This window comes from Macadamia integrifolia, chromosome 4, assembly GCF_013358625.1.
Source record: "Macadamia integrifolia cultivar HAES 741 chromosome 4, SCU_Mint_v3, whole genome shotgun sequence".
In the NCBI taxonomy this organism is placed as follows: Eukaryota; Viridiplantae; Streptophyta; class Magnoliopsida; order Proteales; family Proteaceae; genus Macadamia; species Macadamia integrifolia.
In genome coordinates, this window is record NC_056560.1 from 19849575 (window position 1) to 19872522 (window position 22948).

Below are 22948 nucleotides of genomic sequence, written 5' to 3' on the forward strand. Positions count from 1 at the left end.
GGGGGGGGGGGGGTGGTGGGGTAGGAGAGCTGGCAAGTTCAGGGGCTCCTTTTGGACGTTGGCTCACAGCATGCAATAGCTTTCTATATTAGCTCTTTACTATATGTATATTTTCAATTGTATTTTTCTTTTTAGCCTGTTATGGTATTCCTTCTGCCATGCATTTGTTAGCTTTTTTAATTCTATAACAATGTACCAAGCAAGTGTATTGCTACTTGCTGGAGCAATCTAAGAGCACCCTCATATTTGGAAAGCTCCTGAATCACCATGCGTAGACATCGGAGAAACTCTTCTAAAGCCCTAGCCTTTCTGTGCATCCTGTATGCAATCTGGTAAAGAGGTGGTCAAGTGATAATCCCGCATGTTGCTTATTCTACCGTGTAATTTTAGTCATGATTTGAACACCAAAAGAGAACCCTTGTGTGCTAGTGGGAATTTTTTCCTTTGCTTTGATACTCAATTTACAAGTTCCATTGCAGATGAGCTCAATTTGGAGAGTCTAATAGATACTCGTTTTACCCTGCTGTCTAGTCCCCTTTAAAGGTGGTGGCATTTGGCCTTTTGTTGTAGTTGTTGTACACAACACATTCTCCCTATCTTACCTGTACCATATGCTTTGTGAGTTCAGATTATTTAAATAAGGAGGCTGACATGTGCATTGAAACAAATATGTTGAGTCTTACAAAACTCATACAATGAAGTATCCTTTGATATTGAGACCTTCCATTGACATGTTATGAATTTCTCTTGTTCTAAGAGGGTAGGTACGTGGAAGAATACCCAATTATCTTCCCACTTTAAGGTTGTGGGATGGTAATTACCGAAAACAATATTGCATAACGTTGCATTTCATTTGCAAACTTTTATGTCTTGACATTTATATATGTGCTCTCTATAATTATTCTTCACATGAAAACAGATTGCAACAATAAGGTGAGCATACTAATGTTTCCCTCTGTTGGGTTTCATTTGATGCTGCCCTATTACATTATCCTAATTTTCATTATCAAGATGTGTATTGATACCTAGTATCGTATACCTATTCTTTAGTTTCGTAGAGGGTGAGACCAAATTTTGAGAGATGTAGGACTAATTTGTGGTTATTTATTACGGAGCTCTTGATGTAGACTATGGTTGATTAGAGAGAGGGAGTAATGCAGAAGTTGGTAAGATAATGTGCATCTACATCAGGGAGAGTGAAAGAAATAGACGAAAAAATGTTAAAGATGGAAGCTGGATGCTTTCTACTTACATTGATACACCTGCAGATGCATAAGGACCTTTCTCATTTGGTGATAAGAGTCCTGTACCAAGTATTTGGGTTATTGGGATTCATAACCCTTTTCTTTTTTTTGGTTTTTTTTTTTTTTGGGGGGGGGGGGGGGAGGGGGGAATGCATGATGGGCCAGTGATAAAATGAAAATAAAAATGAGTGCTAATGTAGAGCTAGTCCACTAGTAGCCTAACCCCAAGTAGGATCTCCCATACAGACACAACAGTAATCTTAACGCTTGGGTCCAGCAGCAAGATCATAGAAAACCACCCAAACCGGAAGAATAAACAGCATTTACTCTCTGCCTGGACAGAAATAGAATCATTTCAGAATCCTTTTAATGTCGCAGCCAGAAGACAGAATCACAGCGTCGCAGGGGTTTTATGCTAAGTTTTATTTCATTGTAATTCTAGTTTTACATTGGTCTGGTTCAGTAGTGGGTCATTTAAGTTAGTCATGTGATGGTCGTGTGACAACTTAAGTGGTTACCTGACCATTTAAAGGGTCATACTCCTATTCTCGTTTTAGCGAGGGAACCTAGTTTTCCTAGTTTGATTGTGTTTCTATTTCAGTTTTTTTAATATAAACTTGTAGAGCCTTGGCTCGGTTATGATTTTGATTATTGATTGAATGAAGCTTGTTTGCTATGCAAATTTCTGGGAGAAATTTTCATCTTCAACATTGTGGAGTGTATGTTCCCCTTCCTTCTCATTAAATAAACTGATATTTTTACGGAAATAGCAATAATCAAAACAGGAGCTAAGCCTAGCAAACTCCTAATCTTTATTTACTATCAAATTGGCAACTAAATAAATTTGTAATAGAAACAAGTAAAACTAAGGCACCGTTTGACAACGTTCCGTTTCTGCATTTTCTTGTTCCATTTCACCTGTTTCTAGAAACATAAATCAAAATTTATGCCTATTTACAGTTCTAGAAACGACTTTGACGAAACAAGTCCGACTTGTTTTGTTGTTTCTAGAAACGAATTTGAGAGGAAAAAAAGGCTGTTGTGCCCGATAAATCTCTCACTATTTAAACTTAAAAAGAGGCAACCGAACCCTCTCTTCCTTTTGGGCATCCAATGATACTATTGGGTTTTTTAGTGGCATTATGTCTGCAAAAAACGTTTCGAGAAACAGGTTTATCAAACACCAAAAAATCCATTTTTGTTTCCGGAAACGTGAAAAGCCGTTTCTGCCTTTTCTAGACACAGAAACAGCAGAAACATTATCAAACAGTGCCGAAAGATATTCTAAGAATCCCATGCAAGGCAGCAACTATCTTGGACTTACATCCAACACAAGCTGTCCATGGGTCCACTATAGCTAAAGAAATAATCACCCTAAAATCTCTCCAGGGCCCAGGCAACAGCTAGCTGGGACCTGCAAAATCTGTTAAATCCTCACATATTAACCTCCACGCAAGGCTGCAAATATACCCTAAATTATCTCCATGCCATGGCCCGAATGGGACCCACGAGATCTGATAGATATTCCACAGTTTCTTCATCCACACAAGCTGTCCCTGACCCCACCATAAATGTAAAAATCCTCTCCAAATAATGCTGTTCGATGGCTATCTTTGGGGAAAAACAGGGGTTAGGCCTGGGCTTAAATAAACCCATTACATGGTCCCAAATATGAGCATGTCCGGCAATTGATTGATGGCTATGTGCTGCATCAGCTCCCTCCCCACTTAAAAAAACTCGCCCACTAGTTTTAGAAAATCAAGGGACAATATTGGCATGGTGCACATCCAGTTTCAGACTGAAACAATACTCCAGCCACTCACGAACATGAGGAAAAAAGTCTTCAAGACGTGGCTCTTTCTCAAAAAATTCAGGTTGCATGATGAACTTAACGTGTGCTACTTCAACAAAATATGTGTACTCGGTTTTCGTATTCATAGTCCTTTTCAGCTAGGTACTCTACCTTTCAACCTTCACTGTGGTATCGAGCTCCTTGGGTTCTTCTTCTTTGTGGTCCACAGTCAACTTAGTTGTTGCTTCAACTGCCACTTCAGTTATAGTGTCAAGTTCTTTAGTGTTGATCTCATTGTCCACCGTTACAACCTTGTTGCCTTCAAATTTTTCAATGGAAGTCTTGGCAGTATGTTCCTACTCACTGTGTACTGGCTCTTCCTTGTCGTCACAAGTTGTTGTAATCTTTCCTACATTGATCTCGACTCTGGTTCTGGTGCGTTGAAAGGTCTATTCTCTTCCCAAGGAGGTGCTATACATGATTTTGGAATGCCCAACATTGCTGCGTACTAGCCAATCGTTTATCGAGTTGAGCCATATGCTCATTCAGTTGCATCAACGCCAATAAGCACGATCCTTGGGACTTAATTCACAGCTGACCATGTTTGGCTCTGATGCCAAATAATGTCACCCCAAGTAGTATCTCCCGTTCAGACACAAAAGTAAGCTTAACACTTGGGTCCAGCAGCAAGATCATAGAAAACCACCCAAACTGAGAAGAATAAATGGCATGTACTCTCTACTCGGACAGAATCACTTCAGGATCCTTTTAATTCCAGTCAGAAGACAGAATCACAGCGTCGCAGGGGTATTCTGCCTCCAGTCTTTAACACACCATAAGGAACTAACGGAACATGCATTCCAGAAAATAAAACTCTCCAGCAGGTCTTGGTATCACTTTGTAACTCTCAGTTGCAGTGGTTTAAAAATAAGACAAAAGAGAAAATGGTAGAGAAGAAGGATATGTAGGTATCTGACCTACCATAAGGAAGGTACCCACCTATCTCCACAAGGGCATCTCATCTCACCCATGGTCTATCACCTCACTGTCTTACACAGCCACTGAATCATCAGTATTCTGGCATAAAGCCAATATTTTCATCTTCAAAACCGTGGATTGTATGTTCTCCTTTCTTGTCATTAAAATAAATTGATATTGTTACAGAAACAGCAATAAACTGAAATGGTTGTTCCCCCCCTCATATTAATGAGGAGTTGGCGACACACGCCACTTCTAGACCTAGATTTCGATTCATAAGATAGTGGTTGTGAGTCATTGCTTATGGCAATGCTGAAGGTGGGGTCTCACTTTTTGTGTTTTTTTTTTTCTTTTTCTTTTTTTAATTTTTGGGAGTTGGATACAGTTTTTGGCATGGTATATTTTGTCTTATTTTCCGTAAAATCTGATCTTCTAGTAAAAAAAAAAACTGATCTTAAATCCCACAAGAGTCTACAAGGAATTGGCGGTTCAAAGTGTATCAGTGTTTGTGCCATTCATAGACCACTCTCCAATTTCTTTTAGAGGAATCCTCTGGATTGGCATTGATTCAGCCACGGAATTGGTCCAACCTGGTCGATTGTTTTGATACTTGTGGGTCCCAACTGAGTTCATAGCCGAGTCAACTCAGTGGAAATGTGTTGGACTTGGTCATGCACAAATTCTTTTTCTTTTTGTGGTCTTTTATTATTTTATTTTCTTTAACCCTTCTAACACTTATCTAAGGTTTTAGATAACTAATGTTGCCTCTTGCTTCCTTTGGTCTTGAATGGGAATTTGGAGTTTTCTTCCTCACAATCCAAAACCGTGATATCTCCTTCGGTACTTAATGGAAGCACACATCCACTTCTTGCATTTGTTTTCTTTGATGAATGAGCACAAAGTATCACTCTTTACTTAAAAGGAAAAATAAAGATTCATTATAAAACATTCTATAAAAAAAAATAAAAGAAATCGTCTAGTTGTATATACAAACATGATCTACAAATTCCTACATGACAGATTAAATCTAAAAAAATCCCACGATTCAGTTTACTATTCATTAAATAATTACCATAGTTGTCAAGTTGTCAACTAGGTGTTGTTTAGGCACGCTTACTTGTCAAAGCTTTTTCTTGGGTCCAAGGCGACGGCATGCCTTGTTCACACTTCACGAGTTTACGTTGACTTGTATTTATTTATTTTATGAATATGCTTATATTATATCCTATGTTTTGTTTGTTACATGTTGGTTTTCTCAATTAGGTCATTACTAGCATAATTATATCATATTGCATTGATATGGCTTCTGTGTTGCATATAAACATAATTGTATAAAATTATCATCGCTATATTATATATGTCATTAATGCACGCCTAGGGTGTTAGATTTTATTTAATAGGGTAAATCGATCAAGTAAGTATGGACTTCAAATCAGCAGTAATGACCCATCAGATGGGCAGGAAAGGAGCACTTCATCAATGGAAAAAATGAGGCTTAATGCATAATAGCATAGGCAACAATAGTTGCCTGGAGACCACAAGAGTGTAGAACAAGAATCGAAATCTGCAGAAGGGAGAAGGAAAACCCTTGATCTGATTACTGAGGCTCTGATACCATGTTACAAACTAGAATCTAAGTAATCAAACTAAGAGAAAACAAAGAGAAAGAGAGGCTACTGAACTGTGTGGCAGGCAGCTTGCGATAGTGAGTTGTATCCTATCATAGGCCACTCCACACACACACATTTATATATATATATATATATATATAGATATATATTATTAAATAAGAGGGGTAAATTTGGGGACTAAAATACCTCTAACCTACTTATTACAATAAGTAAAAAGAAATTAAAACTCACAGGGCAGAATACTAAGCCCCCCCTAGAGTTTTAACATTCCTCTTCCTCAACCTTCTACCCACATCTCCTCTCTTGTTTCTTTGTTCTCTTGCAACCTTTAGATTTCAACTTAGGATGCCTATGTGATGCCTAGGCTACCACCTTGTCGCCTAAGCTCCCCTCCAACGCCTTGGGTCTCCTAGTCGCCTTGACAGCTATGTTCCCCACCCCTAGGGTGCTGTTGTGTCAGTAGATAAAAGTGTGTGGATGTTACTCATTGATGGAGGTTTATGTAAAAAGGTAATGTGAATATGTGTGGTATAGATGGATGAGTTTCCAAATCTTCGTTATGTGGGTTCTAGTTAATTGTAATGTATTAGAGGGATAATTAGCTCTTTCCATATTCCTGATTTTTGTTTAATTCTCCGTATCTTTTCAATTATTTTGGAGAATTGTTTTGAATCCTATGATTCACAGACCTCATCAGATTTCTAGGATTCAATTTGGTAGTGAATATATGGTTCGAGCAGTGTTAGCCCCATTTGTCATTTTACATACCCAAGAATGCACTGGAATGGCTACGTGATGTAAGCAATCCCTCTATTCTTAAAAAACTGTCCACTTTGGGCTTTTTAATCATTCCAAAATACAATCCATTTGTGGCATTTAATGGATTAATTTTAGTTGCTTTTCCATTTTCCCCTTTGATATACTACTCCTAGTAGTTTTACTTCCCATTTTGTAAATGGAGGTCAAATAGGACTCCATGCTATAGATGAAGGGTAAACTAGGAAAATAAATTGAGAGAAGTTGGAAGTTAAATTATTAATTTTCATTCTTAAACTGTTTGTTTTCTCTAAGTGGACTATTTTGCGGAAGAGAGGGAGTATCTTTCTGAATAGATGGAAGTCATGGAATCTCTTTGCGCAAGCTAGGTTGCTTACGGCCATAGAGATCAAGTGTCCATCATGGATCTGGCTTCAAGGCTATCCTGGACTAACAAACTCATGCTCTAGAGGGTCATATGAATTCAAACTAAGCATTATGTAATCTGTGCCAACTTCTTAGTCAAGGATATTTTCAGGGTTGACTTTTCTTCAATTTTGCAGAACTGGATAGAATGTCATTTTCACCTGCCTAGTGAATGCCAACACTTTCTAGTCCAAATCTATTTGTCATATTTCCTTTTGTTTTCTATTGTTACAATTCTTGACATACATCTGCTGAGTACGTTATTGTATTGCATGGTTGTACAACTTAACTACTTTAGAGGCATCTTGTATTATGTGAATAAATTCTTTATATTTGTGTTTAAGCATCACTCCTCTCCATATCTAATTTTCTTTTTATATAAAATTCCTAGAAGTGAGTTTGTGACTTTACAGATTCTGTATTGGGGTAAATGAAAATGATTTGGCATACATTTTAAGCAAGATTGTTTGGCCAATAGCATAAGTCCTGTGCATGCATATATCACCTTCTGTCTTTATCATCCATTAGCTCCTTGGGGTGTTAAGGAATTTAACCAGAGCCTTGTTTTACTCTTTGGTCCATGTGTTTGTAGTTTGTTCTGTTACATTCCTCGTTTTTTTTTAATTGTAGAGGGTTCCTATCTATTTCATTGATCTTTAATTTTCTGAGAGTTCATTTGCATTCTTACTTCATTTTTCCTCATTGTTAGTCTTTCATCTTCCATCCATTTTGTTTTTATCTGAGTATGAAAACGTTTCCTATGCTTTAATTTGTCATTTCCTTTTTTTCTTTCCTTTTGTTTTACCCCCAGATATTCTTACATCCATTTCCCTTTGTTACCCAATAGGTTTACAATGTGACAAATTATTTGGATGAGCACCCAGGTGGAGATGATGTCCTCATTGCGGCAACTGGTATTTTTCTTTTGCTTTCTAATAATCTCTAGTAACACCAAGTGGATACATTCTCCCATCATGGTTACTTGTGCCATGGGGCATTTGTCAGGAAAACCTCCCTTAATGAAATTGAAAATAAATCCTGGATCTGATATTCAATCATAATCTCACTGAAGGGAAAGATGCAACTGATGAATTTGAAGATGCTGGACATAGTAAAAGTGCAAGGGAGATCATGGAGGAATATTGCATTGGGGAGTTGGATCCATCTGCCCCGGCTATCCCAGAGCTCGAAATTTATTCTAAAAACCAATCAACAGACCCTTTGAAGAAGATGATGGAGGTGACTACACAATACTGGGTTGTTCCAATAGCCATTGTTAGTATCTCTGTGGTAGCTGGCTTTTTGTATCTGCGCACCAAGTAAAAGCATGTTCATTTGCGTTATAGCATATGAAAACTTGTTCAAACAAATTTTGAGCCATCATTGAAAGCTGAACATGCCCTTTAGCAATTTCTAGGAATCGGGCATCTATAACACTTCTTAGTAATACATCTTTATATATGCCAAGGATTTAAAAGGATGGTGTATATATTCAGGACGGAATATGCATACATTTATAGATGTTCGTTGCTGAAATCTTTGTGCCCACAATGTTGATCCAGCTATGACTTCATATGAACTGAATCATTGTTAGGGTTTGCATGCCCTGGTTTGGATATTTAGTATTAGACTTGTTTCTTTATACAATCTTTGGGTTTAGACTTTAGTAACAGTGGATCCAGATTTTTTTTTTTTTTGGCCAGCCCTTAAGATTTTATCCAATCCTCTTATCACTCTTTGATTGCTGAGGACTCTTATATTTGGGCTCTTACTGCTAATGGCCTATTCTTAGTAGCTCCTGCATATTGATTAACCTTGGATTCTGATGGTACTACTACTACTACTACTATTATAAATCCTATTTGGCAAAGGGTTTGTGGCATCTCATTACTGCTTGGCTGTGCACAAAGTCCGATCTTCCATTTGGAAACTACTTCTAGACTCCCTCACTTGGGCTGTGCTTAGCTTCTTGGGGCTTCAATCTTCCTGCTTCAATGCTTCATGCCCTATCTGTAGCTTTTTGGTCCGTTTTGGTCATTCCCATCATCAAGCTGACTCAGTAGCCTGACCTTTTTAGCTGGCTTTGGTTCTCACCATTGCCGATTCCAATAGCGATACTGAAATTTATCGGGTTGATATGGTGTGTCGTGTCATCGTTATTGAATCGGCCTCTATATTGACCAAAAAATCCCATGAATAATAAAATAAATTGTGTAAATTTTGGAAAATTGAAAGTGTGAAAATTGCACAAAATACAATTAGTTCGTAAAAAATTATAAATATATATAAAAAAATCCATAAAATGGATATAAAATGCAATTTTTTTGTGTGCACTTAACAAAATCCATAAAAATTAAAACGAAATGAGAATTTTTTTTTTCTTTTTTTTATTGTGTGAAAATCACAACCAAAGTTACAATATATTTTTGGCCCGAGATCAAAAGATGGAAATTGTAAGCCCCTGGTTTCTATTTAGGTGAGGTATCACAGACGTAGTTTCTCCAACACATTCTCAACCTCTCAGTTCTTGTACATGGTAAGTTCTTGACTAGCTATGTGGTGTTGTATACTTGGCAAAGAGCGTATTAATAAATATAGGGGGTGAGTTTTTTGTATTTAACAGGGGCGGGGCCATCTAATGCCCATTTGTGCTTAGGCAAAGGGGTTATGTAACCAGTAATGTTCTTTTGCCCAATAAATATATATTTTGTGTTTTTCTCTTGGAAAAAAAAAGCCCGAAAGATTGAAAAAGGTAGTGTGATCCTTGTGTTTAGACATAAAGAGAGAAAATGACCACCTTCCCCTCAAGAAAGGAGGAAGTCTTGCCTCAGTTGATGTTTTTATGCATGTTCCCATTGGTCCCTGTACTGGTGCAACGCCACATTGCCTTTTAAGAACCCTCTCCCATTTATTTTTTACGGCAAAGATGGAACCTAATTAATGATTTGCATTTGCCAAACAGTCGCATGATGGGCCGAAAGCCCAAGAATCAGTTAGCCCATATATCAATTTTTATTTTGGATGCAAGCCATATGTCATTTTGAATCGAATATCCTCAGTAAGATTTGTGGATAAGCTAATCATTAATTAATCAAAGAGGGTTCTAAAAAAGGTAATGTAACCCCTACACCAGGGTGTGGCCTAATTGGAATACTAGTAAAAAACATTAGTAGGGATGGATTTGTTATTTTGCCTCCCACTGTTTTAGTTGTAGAGATCACACTACCTTTTATGTTTTTTTTTTTTTTTTTTTTTTTTTTTGTTAATTTTGTTCGAACTCTGGAGAAGGCGAAGAAGTAGAATTCGATCAATCAAATTTTTTTATTAAAAATATGAACAATATATAAAATAAACTGAGCGCACAAGGCTGCCGTTACTACAGGTTTGGGAGAGGGAAATGAAAATATGAAGAATCATCAAAATTTAATTATTGATATTACATTCACAAATTAAGTATTATTTGACAGTCCCAGCTGGCAAGAGACGATGAGGATTGATTTTATATACGATCGAGGAGGATAAATAAAGGGAACAAGAGGAGAAAGAGAAGAAAATAGAATAGTAGAGGAGGTTCTTCCTTTCTCTATCTGGCTAGTCCTTCTGATTCTCTGAGAAGAAGTTGTTGATTGAAGGCATGATCTGTGGTGGGCGGTTGCGAAGGAAGTTGCGGAGGCTGTGGTGTGTATATTTCTTACCTTCCTCTTCATTTTCAAGGACTGCAGTTGCTCTGTCTGCTTTGTTGATCCTGCACAATACCCATCTTTTAATTAATACCCACTTGAGATATCTCTCCATCATTCTTTAGTTAAAAAGTTTGATTGATCCCATATATATACCTGACTGCAGGGTTGATGAGAACGTTCCTAGTGAGAGAGAAGACACACATGCCTGCTACAAATGTCATTGCAGCTATGAGAGGATACACCTGCATCACTCACCAATTATTAATTAATTAGACATGTCTCTGTGTCTCTGTCTCTGTCTCTGTCTCTGTGCCACTGTAAAAAGGGAATTCTGAAGGGAATATGAAAGAATTATATATACGCACCTCTGGTTTGATCCAACGATGGGTTGGTGCCATTTGAAGAAGAATTCTGGAGAGTGAACAGTACGTGAAGATTGAGTAATAAGAGAATATTATTAGATGGTATGGACTGTGGATAATGTGTGTATATATAAATGAAGGGAGGGGAGGAGATGAGTTGGAGTGATAAGCCAGGCCTTCATTTCTGTGGGCGGTATTTGACTTTTCCAAACCGGAGGCTTCGCCCCTTGTATTTAGTTTCTGGTCTTCTTAGTCTTATCCATTTTGACTTACTTTCCAGTTAGAGAGAGAGAGTGACATATTCCTATTTCAATTTCAATTTTAATTTCAATTTCATTTATTAGTTGTTTCTTACTTTTCTTGGTAAATGAGTTAATATTTTTCTGGAAGAAAAATTAATTAATAATTGAGAAGAGTAACGCTATCCGTTTGCTTTATCCACATCCAAACACAGTCCTTAGTTTCATAGGGGTGGGGGACTAAAACCAGGGGTATTTCTGAGCGCGAAAGACACGTTGAGGCCGCGTTCTTTCTCACTTGATAACTAACGGATAAAGGATTTGCATTGTAGTCACATAGGAAGAGAGGTCAAATGGCAAGACAAGGCTAAACACATGTATGATTATTCGCGGAGTATAGCTCATATTGAAACATTTTATTAGGGAACTAGGCAACAAAATAAGGAATTTGTCCAATAATAACAAAAAGTGCCTCCACAAGTTGACATCCAATCCAACATAGTATTAAGCGATTTGCCAAAAGCAATCAAAATATTCCTTAGCGAATGAGAACCTAATCCACACTCTTGGTGAATTGGGCAAAAACTTGAACTACGTGTAAGATTTCCTATTAGGTGGGCTAGCATAATCAAAGATTTGTTTCTAAAATCGGTTTAGTAATGTTGACTAAAAAAATGGAATAAGCAGAAAGAATCCAATATTATTGGTAAGTGATCTCTATGGAGATATTGGATTCTATTAGTACACCTTAATGGTATGAAATATTTATTACTATGTGTGGACCTAAGGTATTGTTTCCTTAATGGGGAGGAAACCCTAATTTCTTTGCAGGGTTGGTCCCTACCCTCACCCCTATATATAGTTATCACTGACCCATTAAGTGATGCTAACGACCAAAAGCAAAAGGGAAAGAGGGTAGACCAGACCAACATTGATCGCGTTGTACGATGAGCATACAAGAAAACATTGAGTTCTTATTCTTCAGCCATGGATTCAGGTATGCCTAAAACTTATTTTTGTAGTGTTTGTCGTGCATGCTTATCAATCTTCATGAATCGTTCCGTATTTTACTTTCTTTTAATGGTATCAGAACCTCGTTCATGAAAAATCGATCGGCTGTACCACCAGTAATAAAATCAATTTCTTCTCCTCGAGTCGTTTTGTTTTGAAGAAACGAGAAAAGTAATATATTATATATTATTACTAAAAGGCAAAACTTGCAATTTCCATTTGAAAAAAGTGACAAAAAGGTGAGTACGATTTTGGTTGTTTTTTGTAAAAAATAATTTAAAAAAAAATCCCTTGATTTGTCTTTGGAGAACCGTACAAACTTTTAAAAAAAAAAAAAGTGACAAAAGGTAGTCCGGTTTCGGTTGCCTTCAAAAAAAAAAAAAAAGCGAGAAAGTGAGCTCATTTAAGGGCATTATTAATACATCCTGTGTTATCAGATGATGGTGGAAACCCAAGGTCCACCGAATGCATATAATCACAGCTCACTTGATATGGGTACTGGGGGTGCAGGGATACCCTGCACCTCTCGGATGCGAAGAGGGCACTGTGCCATTTGAGCCACAATCCCATATGGGTACTAGGGGTGCAGGGTATTTCATGTGTTTCTTATTTTTTAAAATCTTAAAGTTAAATATAACATGCTAAAGCCCATAGACTTGATCCATTAAAAAATAAAAAAATAAAAAAATAAAAATAAATAATAAAATCCTGTAAAATAGTTGCAAGTTTGTGACGGCTGAGAGATGATTTTATGAGGAAGATGAAGAGTCCTGAGGGTTATTACTTATAAAGCTTGAAAGGAAGATGAAGAGTCCTGAGGGTTATTACTTATAAAGCTTGAAAGGACTTTAATACCCTTGTGATTAGTCACGGGTTAAAGTCAATTTTTTTTAATTGGGCATATATAACGTCTCATGGAACAATTGTTATGGTGATTAAAGTTTGTTTTATCTTTATGAGCTAATGGTCTCAAGCCCAGAAAAAGCCCAACATCCCCTATATTTAAAGGTTTGGGCTGGCTGAGCCCATAGTTTTTTATAAAAGAATGGTTTGTTTAAAAACATAACTTAAAACTAATGGGCTCAATCCCAACATCTTCTATATGTAAAGATTGTGGGCTAATAAATCGATTATTATGGTTCAATCAAAGAGAAAGGTCTTCATTCCGAGATAATCAATTTTGATTGTTTACAACTTCTCTGAAAGTCGGCTTCAATGTCAGTAAGTATTGCTTTGTCGGCTCGGATTGATTTCTTTAGTAGCTTAGAATAAGTTTTGGGTTGTTATGCACTTGTAAAAGTGGCATACATTAACGCATTATGTGGTTATTATCTTACCTATTTGAAAGTCAAACAGAAATGGTCTTTTAGTAATAATCAGTCTTTACATAATGTCTAATAAGGTTTTTAGATTTAAAACAATTATTTTGAGAGTCCCAAGGCCTTGTGACTAATAAAATATCATTGGATTTCATGATGTCACTTTATCATGTACTTGGGATATTGTGGATAATTACTTAACTGGTCAAACCAGTGGGAGGATGTAATTATATATTCTGAAATGTTGTTTATGGTTCGACCCGTGGATGTATGTTCAATATACTGGGTTGAATTTAAAACAAGAAAAATGAGACCTATATTTTGTGTTCCATAACTGTTTTGGAACAACTATAGTGTTTTGTCTTTATTCTGTAGTGGCTTTAGAATTGTATTTCTGTTTATGCATGTTTTTGCACTGGTTTATCATTACTATGATATTAAAAATGTCATTTATGAATGACACAGGCAAAGAATTAATAGCATTTTATTTTTGCATGTCATGTTTGGAATACTCTATGATGAATAAATATATTGGAGTTAAATTTGGTGTAAACTTTCGCACATGTTTAGCTGCAAAACGTATTTTTAGGGAACCATGAAATGGTGATGTGGATTCCACCAAAGTGACGTATCTTGTTCTTTCATGGTTTTCCCTAGGGCAGCATAGTAGGTGACATTTGCCTAAAGATAATGTCACCAAAGTTAAAGAAAATGATAGTAACCTAAGGATTCTGATCCCAAAGGTAAGGGGATCTCAAAAGTTATTGTTCTTTTCACAGTTAATACAAGAAAATGAGAGGACCAGTGTATTCCTATCTTAAATGATAAGGATACAGTTTCAGCTATAACTCTTGAGTGATATAGTCATTACAGTGAATGCACATGAATCTCATCAAGTTAAACTTTGTTATTAGTGTGCTCTATTTAAAACGATTTTTTATGAAGATTCTTGTAGGTAGAGTTGGCATCTTAAAGATTAATATTAATGATGATATCTATACTCACATTTGAGATGTTATGATACAAGATCATCCTATGTTGCTTCTACATGTTGACGGTTTATTAACTATTTTCAGCATAGTTTTAATGAAATCCAGTTTTTTAGTCTAATAATTGTATAAACCATAAATAGTTTATGCAAATGGAATTAGAAATCGTTTAATTTTAATTTCTTGAAATGACTTCTGAAATCTGTTTATACTGTTGACTATTTTGGCCCTGTTTATTTAAGCCAACAGTTAGATCTAGTTCTAATATGAACTGATATTGACTATTATAAATGGTACTTTTATTATGTCATCTAGTCTTACTCTCTTATATTAGTGGAAGAATATATTATTATCCTATTGAGGGTGATAGATATATCACACATGTTTTATTATGTATACTACACTTGTCGTTCATGAATTTTAAGTCAATCTGAGGTATTTTGATATTTTCTTCGATGTTATATTTTTCATCTGTGATATCAGGTTTCGTCACGAGACACATAATTATGAGTTTTGACACCCATTTATGATTCAAAATATCACAAGTGCATTGTTTAAGTAATATTTCTTCAAATTTATATGTCATATTTGTACTTGTGATAAAGTTCAATTTTATTGAAAATTCATCAAGATAAAACAGATATATTATATTTGAATGATTTAAATGAACTCATTAAAGTTTTAGTGGCTTATTGGTATAAAGCCTATGAAGTTATTTATACTTACTATGGATCTAAGCCAACATTATCTTTATTTGTTAAAGGCTTATTGTTATTTTGACCTATAAATTATTTGATTCATGTGCTCTATTAGTTAATGAACTTTTTTTATTTAAAGAAATTGTAGGTCTTTATTGTGATTGAATTTAATGTTTATGGGCTAATGTTTGTGTTGGATATTAAAGTCATTTGGGTTGAAAGTTCATATTTGTATACAACTTTGTATATCTAATGAATTATGGATAAAGTAAAATATTTCATGTGTTTTTTGTTATCATGAATAAATATTATGAACTTTCATATTTAGCATGTTGTCATTATAGAGAATGTTATATTTAGATTTTTATTTATTTATGGTAATGGCTGGAAGTACAAAACTGTCATACTAAGAGTGTACTCACTTTGATAACTGTTAAATTATGGTGTTACCATATTGACTATTAGGGTTTATAATGGGTTGCTTTTGTGGACTTATGTTGAATATTTTATTAATTAAATACTGAAATAGCTCATCTTATTGTTTGCACCCAAAATATAAACCCACGGACATTTGGTAGCAATCCAAGTCTATAGGTTTTCTTAATTTCAGTGATTACGCTTCCACTTAGTGGGCTAGTTACTGAGATTGTGAAATTACTATTGACTATTCATGATGGGTTGCAGTCAAGGAGACCATATGGCGAATGATATGCTCTTGCCACCATAGGTGAGTCTTCATTTGGTCGGTTTCGCTTGATAGTGTGAGGATCACGTTTTGGGCTTCATAGCTTTGAAGATTCTTGTCTTGCCACCACAGGTGACGGAATCTTCAGAGTGGTGTTGTTTCGAGCGTCTTGCCTTGCATGTGAAAGATTCCACTACGTGTTGGGCGATCTTACCACCACAGGTGTGACCCCGATGACGTCAGATCTTTCTTCAGTTTCTGTTTTCCTACAGTTATTGAAAACAATACTGGGATAAATCTTATTAACAGCCCAATTAGTCAGATTGAATTATATTGTTGGGAAGTTTAATATGCCTTCTGTTCTTGCATATTGTATATTTTGGTAAATATGTATGATTATATTTGTCAGCTTTGACTTCTCAGCTATTTTTCTGTTAAAAAAGTTTGAATGGTTCCAATTTTAAGGAATGGAACTAATCCTTTAATATTTCTCTGGCTATTATGATAATAAACTTTAATCTTAATTGATGAGCCTCCTAAGCCAGTGGTTGTTAATTATGTTCAAGCTAAGGTTCTTTATGAAAATGGGAGGAATCGAATTGGTCTATCTAAAGATCAATGGGAGTAAGCTCATGAATCATAAATTTCTGTAGAACTACATTATTACAGATTGTTGACTCTATATCTAAACCATTGAGGATGTTATGTGATAACTCCGTTGCGGTTTGTTTCTTTCATAACAGTAAAAGTACTTCAAACTCTAAACACATTGACATTAAGTAATTTTTTGTCAGAGAGAAAGTTCAAGAGTCACAGGTTACAATGGAACAGATTGTTACAGAAAATATGATTGTAGATCCTCTTACTGAAGGCTTGACTCCAAAAGTCTTTCAAGCGCATGTCACTAATATAGGACTTGTTAGTTCTTTTGATGTATTTTATTAGTGGGAGCTTTGCTCATATATCCAGTTGCATCTGAGTTCAACATTATTATATTTATGAAACATCATTATTGTTCTCAAGAATATACATGTATTTTATTATGGGCATTTGTTTATGTATATACACTTATTTATTTGCCTCCTACAGAAATTTGAGGCTATATGTGGTGTATTTATCTCATTCGGTATCTGAGGGTTTAGTCAATACACACACATACAGTCGCTATCAAAGCCTCGTTTGATTGAGGTCTAGTGCCAGTGTTTTGGGATATCTGGAGCCAGTCCCAATGAGCTTCTTTGATTGAAGCTTGAGCGTTTGGGAGACGCTTGTAGTTAATGAGACATTCGGTATTTGTCTCATAGGGCTCATTTGGTTTTCGAGCCAGGACCAATTTGGAAATAGACATGATAATCACTATTGCATGTTATTTCCATACCACACTTTCATACTATTCAGTCCAAGTCGGTGATGTTATGAGCACTTTGATGTGTGTGGTCTCATATCGCTTTAGATCTGATGATCAATACGGTTGGGTGTTTGTAATTCTCATTCGGACCAAGACATTTGGTTTAAGGTGCACTCCATTCGACACTATTTTGTTTGTGACCACATTCAGTTTATCTAAATCGGAAAGTCGTTTTAAATAAATTTTAAAATCTAAAACTTATGACATATGCTGCCCAAGTGGGAGATTGTAAGATTTTCTATTAGGTGGGCTAGCATAGTCAAAGATTTGTTTCCAAAACCGATTTAGTGGTGTTGACTAAAAAAATGGAGTAAGCAGAAATAATCCAATATTATTGGTAGGTGATCTCTATGGAGATATTGGATTCTATTAGCACACCTTAATGGTATGAAATATTTATTACTATGTGTGGACCTAAGGTATTGTTTCCTTAATGGGGAGGAAACCCTAATTTCTTTGCAAGGTTGGTCCCTACCTTCACTCATATATATAGTTATCACTGACCCATTAAGTGAGGCTAACAACCAAAAATAAAAGGAAAAGAGGGTAGACTAGACCAACGTTGATCGTGTTGTACGAGGAGCATACAAGAAGACATTGAGGAGTTCATATTCTTCAGCCATGGGTTCAGGTATGCCTAAAACTTATTTTTGTAGTGTTTGTCGTGCATACTTATCGATCTTCATGAATCGTTCCGTATTTTATTTTCTTTCACTACGGACATACATACTTTAAAAAACAATGTAAAGCCAATCGACATATAAAAATTGGTGCTATTGCAGCTACACTAGATGAAAATTAAAATTGCATGCTGGCATCCCTTTTAAGACTCAAATTACTGCAGTAACCTTTTATAAAATGTCTTGTATACCCCTCATATTTTAATGTTTCCTCATAATATTCTCTCCAAAGCCCGAAATTGCACGGGCAAGAGATTGCTGCCAAATCACATGATTCCAACACCTGCAGTGAGGCCAATGAGAGTATGCGGAGGGGCATCGATACTCAGATAGTAATTTTGTAAATATAAGCTAAGTGTGAGGGGTTGATAATAATTGCACCATTAAAAAATCGACAACTCCCAAACCCCAACCCCAACCCCAACCCCAACCTTAAGCCGAACCCTTCTTCTCTGGAGTCACGAAACCCGTCTCCCTCTCTCACTCGCCCAGCAGCCCTTTGGCCAGAGACTCTCACAACGGGCCAGAGCATCGGCGCTAGGGCCACGGGCATCCAGAGTGGCGGCCGGCGGTGCGACAATAGCTAGTCAACAGCACCTGAACTCCGAATTTTACCAAGCAGTGACCAGCGAGAACAGGTTAGGTTCTTTCCCCAATTTTCCATCATCATTTCTCCACCTATTGGTTGCTGGGTTCGGTGAGTCTCCTCCATTTGGATTTGATTGTTCTTCTTCTGGATGAGTTTTGTTGAGTCGGTCTCCCATATTGAATCAAGCATTCAAAATAAATGGGTACTTTGGAAAGTGGCAGTAGGGTTTGCATTGTATTCTGTGGAAGTGGTAGTTGATTTATCTGAAAAATTCTCTCTCCCCCTCTCTCCTTGTGGGCTCATACTTGCTGGACTGCTACTCTACTTTATAGTGCTATGTGCTCGACGGTAAATGCCTTAAATATTAATCTCTGTCCCAGCACTCCCAAATTCCTTATGAGTTCCTCGCTTCCTGGTAATGTAAGGCTAGGTCGAACTACCAAACCCAGTTAGGATCAATAAACAATCACAGATGTAGGTACTGTTCTCAGTGCAAGTAACAGGCCCAAAACAGTTAACAGAATCTTTTAACCCACTAACAACTATCAACAGTGGACTATGATACTGCATAAACAGGTACAGCAATAACAACCTTAATCACCCAATCGGTTAGGTCAGAATTAGGTCAAGACCAGCAAAGTATAGCTGCATCACTAATATTGAGTCAACAACTAGGGTCCAAACACCCCTCAAAAGTAGGCCTAATAGCATGAACCAAACCCCAAAAGTATCAGACTGAATTATGGACAGAGTACTAATTACCTTGAATCTTGAAAATTAGGTCAAATAGGAGAACTTGAATAACTCACAGAATAGGCCACAGATAAGGTTCAAATTCAGGTCGAGTGGGGCTAGTAGCCCTAATAGATCTTCAATATGAGCCTGAGTTGATGACTAAACCATAGAAACTTGAGGTGATGGGCCACCCTCAAGATGATTCTTGTGGCTGCTGTAGTGTTGCCCATAGAATCGATCTACATCCCCTTGGTGTTGCTATGCCAAAGAGGGAGACTTTTCTGTAATTTTGTATGCATTCTGTCCGGCTGTTGTATTTTATTAGTAATTATATGTATGTTGCAATTTGGATGCATTTTGGATGATATTTGGATGATGTATTTTGGATCTTTTATTGATCTTTTGATGATATAGATTCCCAATTTATGTGTGTATATAGCCCTTTTTTGGTCCCATGTTGTTCAAATTAAAACGTTTAAAACCCATACTGTTCATTTTTTGTTTTTGTTTTTGCAGTTTTAGAAATATTTGACAGTATTTTTTATTGTCCCGTTCAAGTACTGAGCGGTTTAAATTACGTCCATATCGAACACTACTTTTCTTCTGTTCCTGTTTTAACTAACTATGAGTTCAGTCATTAAAACAACTTTTTTCTTCCGCCACGATGCAGACGAGTGCAGCAGAAAGAGTTACAGAGATAACATAGTACAGAGGCTGGCGGGAACTCTATGGCACAACACCCGGTTCAGAAGAACACTCTCTACGTAGGTAAGTCAGTAACGGTTTTAGGTATTTTTCATTCACGCATCCAGTTGTTTATCTGTAGTAGACATGAATTGTGTGGCGATGATGATGACTGATGAATGATTGCAGGGGGCCTAGCAGAGGAGGTGAATGAAGCGATACTACATGCGACGTTCATACCATTTGGGGATATAAAAGATGTGAAGACACCATTGGATCAGGCAACGCAGAAGCATCGATCGTTTGGATTCGTGACCTTCCTTGAGAAGGAGGATGCAGCGGCTGCTATGGACAACATGGACAATGCTGAGCTCTACGGAAGAGTACTCACCGTCAATTACGCCTTGCCCGAGAGGATCAAGGGTGGTGAACAGGGCTGGGCTGCTCAACCCAGTAAGTACAGACTCCTTTTTTTTCTGCACATCCATAACCCTAGCCTTACTATTTATTTTTTAAATTTTAAGTTCTCAAGCTTCTTCCTGTTATATGATCACTCGATTACTTTCAACTGTTTGCTTTTAATGGGGTGGCTCAAATGGGAGAGGAAGCAACATTGATTCCTCCTTATGTCATTTGTGTTGGAATTTGGGAGTTGCTTTTCTAACAGCTGGGTTGGCCCCGAAAATCTTTTGTCCACCCTATCTCAGTGCTTACAGAATCATTTTCGGTATTCCTACATTTTATCGGGGTGGATTCTTTAGTTTTGTTTATTGGATTCTTCTTCTTCTCTGTCATAGGGTTTTGATTATGTTAGCAAACTCAAAAACCTTTCCAACTAAATGGGCTCTGCTGCATGGCTCCTGTTTGGAATATGTTAGCATTTGCTATAGTTTCTATTAAATATGCCACACTTGAGCTGCTTAATGGTGGTACACTTCTTTAAAGTCTCTTTTTTGTTGTTGTTGTTGTTTTTTTTTTTTTTTTTTGGGGGGGGGGGGAGGTGGTGGGTGGGGGTGGGTGAGGAGAAAGGAAAGTACAAATGGCTACTCTTTCTCATACTCTGAGGTGCTTTAACTCCCTGAGTTTCATTATCTCGGCAAGGGTTCACTAAACATAATGTGGCCTCTTTCAAATATCTTTTCTACTCTAGGGGGAACAAGATAAAGAACGAACAATGTGGTTTTTCTGGTTGTATCATGATTACTCTTTCTTACGCTTTAGGTGCTATTGGTGCTCCTTAGAGTAGAGGGTTTAATTTGCCTTCTTATGTAATGAATTAGCGGTTTGCTTCCAATGGTTTTCTACAGTTTTGTAATGTAGCACACTATACTGTGAGATACAGCTTCTTATGCAAATTGCTCCATTATCCATGTTAACCATAATATGGTTTTCTTTCTCTAATGAGGCATTGGGATTCTAATATTTGGTGGCTGTGTTTTTTCTTCAGTTTGGGCAGATGCTGATACATGGTTCGAACGCCAGCAACAAGAAGAGGAAATGCAGCGTTTGCAAGCGGAAAATCGAAAAGCAATGGAAGCTGCAGAGGAGTTGCACAGAAAGAAACTGGCCGAGGAGAGAGAAGGGGAAACGGAAGAGCCAACTGAAACCAAGAATGATCCCATGGCAATGGCAGAAGCAGAGGTTTTGAAACAGAAGAATGAGTGATGTGGAAGAGAACAATCAATTGTGGTATAATGCAGTTACCAGATTTGTGTTTTTTGTTGTCCATCTATCTGCTGTTGCAATTAGAACTAGAACTAGCCATGGATGTAACTGTATATGAAAGCAACAGTTGAGCATGTGTCTGCAGACTTATTCTGCGCAGTTCTTGGTGGATGTGGAGGGGATGCTTTTACATGATGCCCTCTCCTTTAAAACCTTGTTGTGACAGGAATTTTTGGTTGAAGCTCACATTTTTAGCTTAAGGCCTTTGCTCACTAATCTAGCTGTCATGCATGGTAAGAGTCTCTCACCATTTGAAGTTTCCAGTTTGTTGAAGTTGTAAGATTTGGTGGAATGATCTTCACTCTAATGACCTTGCACCAGCCATAATGATATTTACTAGTCATTCCTACCAACCCCTCGTTACCAATTTTCTCCTGTTGGGTTACCTAGAGAAAATCCAAGTACACCTCTGGACATGGGATGTGAACTCACCAACTTCTACCATAAGCATGAGGCAATCAGTATTTCTCTTTCCTCAGAAGAAATAACTAGTGATGGATAAATTATGTTAGTGGCCTGCCTCTGTCTTCAGCCAAGTATTCTCAGAACTATGTTCCTCAATATTTGCTTGTATTTTAACTCTGTTTCTTCCAATTCTACATGTTAACCCAAATTGTGTTTCCATTATGGGGTGCGGTAGTTCATTCTTCAGAGTGTTTCAGAGGGTTTTTGATAGTTTGGGGTGATTCAAACAAGAACCGTTTGATACTCGAAGAGAGTCAAGATTTTGGCATGGCTAATATGCCCAGTGTAAGAATATGCAGATCTATGTTTTAGTTAGAAAGATATTTGTAGTGATCAAGTTGATCATTTTGCCAAGAATGCAATGCAGCAGATGTGACGTGATGGAGTTCTTGCAACTGCCGACAAAATTCTAGGTGTTGAATATCTTCCCAAGCATCTTAGAACTCAAGTTATTGGTTGATCTCTAATTATTTGATGTTGAGAGCTTTGTTGAACGCTTGAAGTTAAGGATTTAGTAAAATCGGTATTTAGTAATATGGTAGCATTCTTCTTTACATTTTTATCCTTAAAATGATACTGATAACTGATCCGGATTTAGTAAAAAAATTATTTGACATTTATTTGTGATGTATTAAAGAAAAAAAAAGGTGTATAGTTTAGATGGAAGTGTAAATATGATAGTTATACTTCTACTCCTGTTAAGTATGACTACATTTATGTGTGTGTTTGTGTTGGAAATGGAGGAGGGCTAATCAATTGCACAACCACCATCAGCCTTTCTGCAACTAAATACCCTATCCATATTCCACAATCAATTATGTCTCTCTCCATTTGGACTATATCCTAACA

At 36.8% G+C, this 22948-nt stretch overlaps 3 protein-coding genes across 3 annotated transcripts in view; 2 read left to right on the forward strand and 1 right to left on the reverse strand.

Annotated features, from left to right (window-relative positions):
• LOC122075755 (cytochrome b5) overlaps positions 1-8363 on the forward strand; it is a 9657-nt gene extending 1294 nt beyond the window's left edge. Inside the window, exons 2-3 of the mRNA XM_042640901.1 lie at positions 7675-7741; positions 7900-8363. Coding sequence (XP_042496835.1) covers positions 7675-7741; positions 7900-8150 — 318 coding nt within the window. The 3' untranslated portion in view covers positions 8151-8363. The remainder of the gene's footprint in view (positions 1-7674; positions 7742-7899) is intronic.
• Positions 8364-10129: 1766 nt separating this feature from the next.
• LOC122077300 lies at positions 10130-11031 on the reverse strand. Its single transcript, XM_042643211.1, has 3 exons — positions 10876-11031; positions 10664-10752; positions 10130-10572 (listed from the first exon to the last, which is right to left on the reverse strand). Exons 1-3 carry the CDS (start codon positions 10906-10908, stop codon positions 10419-10421), a joined length of 276 nt encoding a protein of 91 aa, XP_042499145.1. The 5' UTR covers positions 10909-11031; the 3' UTR covers positions 10130-10418.
• A 7292-nt stretch (positions 11032-18323) lies between these two features.
• Positions 18324-21834, forward strand: LOC122076967 (peptidyl-prolyl cis-trans isomerase E). The gene is made up of 4 exons (XM_042642647.1): positions 18324-18539; positions 19896-19993; positions 20099-20362; positions 21357-21834. The coding sequence occupies exons 2-4, from the start codon at positions 19954-19956 to the stop codon at positions 21572-21574; spliced, it is 522 nt and encodes a 173-aa protein (XP_042498581.1). The 5' UTR covers positions 18324-18539; positions 19896-19953; the 3' UTR covers positions 21575-21834.
• The last annotated feature ends 1114 nt before the right edge of the window (positions 21835-22948 follow it).